Source organism: Octopus bimaculoides, chromosome 8, assembly GCF_001194135.2.
Source record: "Octopus bimaculoides isolate UCB-OBI-ISO-001 chromosome 8, ASM119413v2, whole genome shotgun sequence".
NCBI lineage: Eukaryota > Metazoa > Mollusca > Cephalopoda > Octopoda > Octopodidae > Octopus > Octopus bimaculoides.
Window position 1 is genome coordinate 30,277,054 of NC_068988.1, and position 3,021 is coordinate 30,280,074.

The 3,021-nt window shown below is 39.0% G+C and overlaps 2 protein-coding genes across 5 annotated transcripts in view; one reads left to right on the top strand and one right to left on the bottom strand.

Annotated features, from left to right (window-relative positions):
* The window catches only part of LOC106882798 (neurexin-1a), a 443,081-nt gene that overhangs the window by 316,438 nt on the left and 123,622 nt on the right, over positions 1–3,021 (top strand). The gene's annotated exons all lie outside the window — the stretch shown is intronic.
* LOC106882797 (ubiquitin-conjugating enzyme E2 G2) overlaps positions 1,161–3,021 on the bottom strand; it is an 81,720-nt gene continuing 79,859 nt past the window's right edge. The window contains exons 4-5 of the mRNA XM_052970034.1: positions 2,765–2,905; positions 1,161–1,418 (exon numbers count right to left, since the gene is read on the bottom strand). Of these exons, the coding sequence (XP_052825994.1) occupies positions 1,306–1,418; positions 2,765–2,905 (254 nt within the window). The 3' untranslated portion in view covers positions 1,161–1,305. The remainder of the gene's footprint in view (positions 1,419–2,764; positions 2,906–3,021) is intronic.

A 3,021-nucleotide genomic window follows, 5' to 3' on the forward strand; every position in this document is an offset into this window, starting at 1 on the left:
GGTAGAGGTGGAGGTGGTGATGGTTGTGGTAGTGGTGAAGGTGGTGGTGGTAGAGGTGGAGGTGGTGATGGTGGAGGTGGTGATAGTTGTGGTAGTGGTTAAGGTGGTGGTGGTGATGGTTGTGGTGAAGGTGGTGATGGTGGAGGTGGTGATGGTTGTGGTGGTAGTGGTGGTGGTGATGGTTGAGATAGTGGTGGTGGCGGTGATAGTGGCTGAGGCTATAGTAGAAGCCTTGTAAGTGAATCTGGTAGATGGAAACTGAAAGAAGCCCATTGTACATATGTGTGTGCATGTGTATTCATTTCCCCGTCACCATTTGACAACCGATGCTGGTGTGTTTACGTCTCAATAACATATCGGTTTGGGAGAAAGAGACAGAGTAAGTACCTGGCTTTAAAAACAAGAACTGGGTCGATTCATTCGACTAAAATTCCTCAAGATGGTGTCCTAGCATGGCTGCAATCCAATGACTGAAACAAGTAAAAAATAAAAGATAAAAGATCCACTTTTCCACATTTGCTTGGGTCAGACTGAATCCATAAAGGCAGATTTTTCTATGGCTGGATGCCCTTTCTGTCACCAACCCTCACCTCTTTCCAAGCAACGTTATATAAGCATCATTTAACATGCACATATACTGTGAATGCACATGACTCAGTGGTTACAGCGTCGAGTTTACGATCATGAGGTTGTGAGTTTGATTCCTGGCCCGGGTTACATGTTGTGTTCTTGAGCAAGACACTTTATTTCACGTTGCTCCAGTTCACTCAGCTGTAGAAACGAGTTGCAACGTCACTGGTGCCAAGCTGTATCGGCCCCTTTGCATTTCCCTTGGATAACATCAGTGGCATGAGAAGGGGGAGGCAGGTATGCATGGGCGACTGCTGGTCTTCCACAAACAACCTTGCCCAGACTTGTACCTTGGAGGCTAACTTCCTAGGTGCAATCCCATGGTCATTTATGACTGAAGGGGGTCTCCTCCTCTCCTCATACTGTTATATCAATTTGCGTTTTATTTTGTAATAGTTTTATATATCAAGTGTCAAAAGAATTTTATTGTACATTTATGGTTTGGTTCTTGACATTATTTCACAACACAAAAAGAACACAAACAAAAGAAACCTGAATATATAAAAAAATGAAAGAAACAAACAGTAAAATAGGTTTTATATTAAATTTCTCTAGAAATTTAGCTTTATTTACCAAAAATGCATTAAATATCAAGTTGATTTTTCAACAAGACAGAAGAAAGATATTTTCAAACAAAGGCAGGAAGAAGGAAAAGGAATGGTCGATAATATTTCTTCAAAAACCCAAGGATTTTGCAACAGTTTTACGTGCAATGCTGTTGAATCTCTGACGGTCTTCTCGCCATGTTTTGGCAGCATCAACGTTGGCTGCACTCTCATCATTTGGTTCTGTAATAAGAAACAAATAAATATTCAGAAAAAATGGAATTATAGAACTGACAGCAACAATATTATCATCAATTTATCAATTTACTTTCAGCGCGCACACACAACCAGCATGACAGACATACAAACAGCAAATTTAAGTATTTCTCCAAAGACTGAAAAAAAAAAATGATGAACAGCCTTAATCAATTTTTGACGCTTATTGTGTTTGTGTGTATAAACGTATATACATTATATACATACACATACATCTATATATGCATACACACACACACATATATACATATGTACATACATATATACACATATAAATATATGCACACTTATACATATATATATATTTATATATACACATATACATATATATATACTCATACACATACATATATACATAAACATGTACATACATATATATATGTACATGAACACATACATATACCATCATCTTCATCATTTAACGGCCATTGTCCATGCTGGCATGGGTTGGACAGTTTGTCTGGGCTGGCATGCTGGAAGGCTGCACCAGGCTCCAATACACACACACACACACACATATATATATATTCACATGTATGTGTGTATATATATATATCATCATCATACACATACATACATATATATACACAAACATGTATACATATATATACACATACATATACACACACACACACATATATATGTATACATCCATATACACACACACACATTTACATATGTATATACATATCATCATCATCATCATCATCGCTTAACGTCCACTTTCCATGTTGGCCTGGGTTGGATGGTTTGACATGGAGCTGGCTAGCAGGGAACTGTCCAGACTCCCAACTGTCTGTTGTGGCATGGATTCTACAGCTAGATGCCCTTCCTAATGCCAACCACTTAACAGAGTGTGCTGGGTGCTCTTTATGTGCCACCAGCATGGCTGATATGCATACATTACCTATTTGCCTTTTACCTGTTTCAGTTATTAGACTACGGTCATGCTGGGGCACCATCTTGACGAATTTTTAGTCAAATGAATTGACCTCAACGCAATTTTTCTTTAAGGCTGGTACTTATTCTATTAGTCTCTATTGCCAAACTGCTAAGTTACAGGGGATGTAAATAAACCAACATTGGTTGTCAAGCAGTGGTGGGAAACCAATACAAAGACACACACACACATGCTGGGCTTCTTTCAGTTTCCTTTTACCAAATCCATTCACAAAACTTTGGTTTTATCTTTATTTGACAGAGTTGGTCCAAGGTACCACACAGTATGACTGAACCATGTGGTTGGGAAGCAAACTTCTTACCACACAGCCAACTACAGTTGTCTGTATGTGATCTGGAAAGTGATTTCTCACCTGCTAACATACTGACAACAGAGAGAAGGATTTTCTCAACACTTTGTACTGGACTCCACCTTTCAGCACTGGTTTCATATCCCATGGGGTCGTCTCCAGGTGCATGAAGAATTGAGATACATACACGGCCGTCAACATAAACTGCAAAAGCAGAATAGAATCACAAGCATTTAGAGAGAACACACCAAAGAAAAAGAAAAGCCATGCCAACATGGTTTTAATAATAATGATGAGAGAGAGAGAGAGAGAGAGGGGGG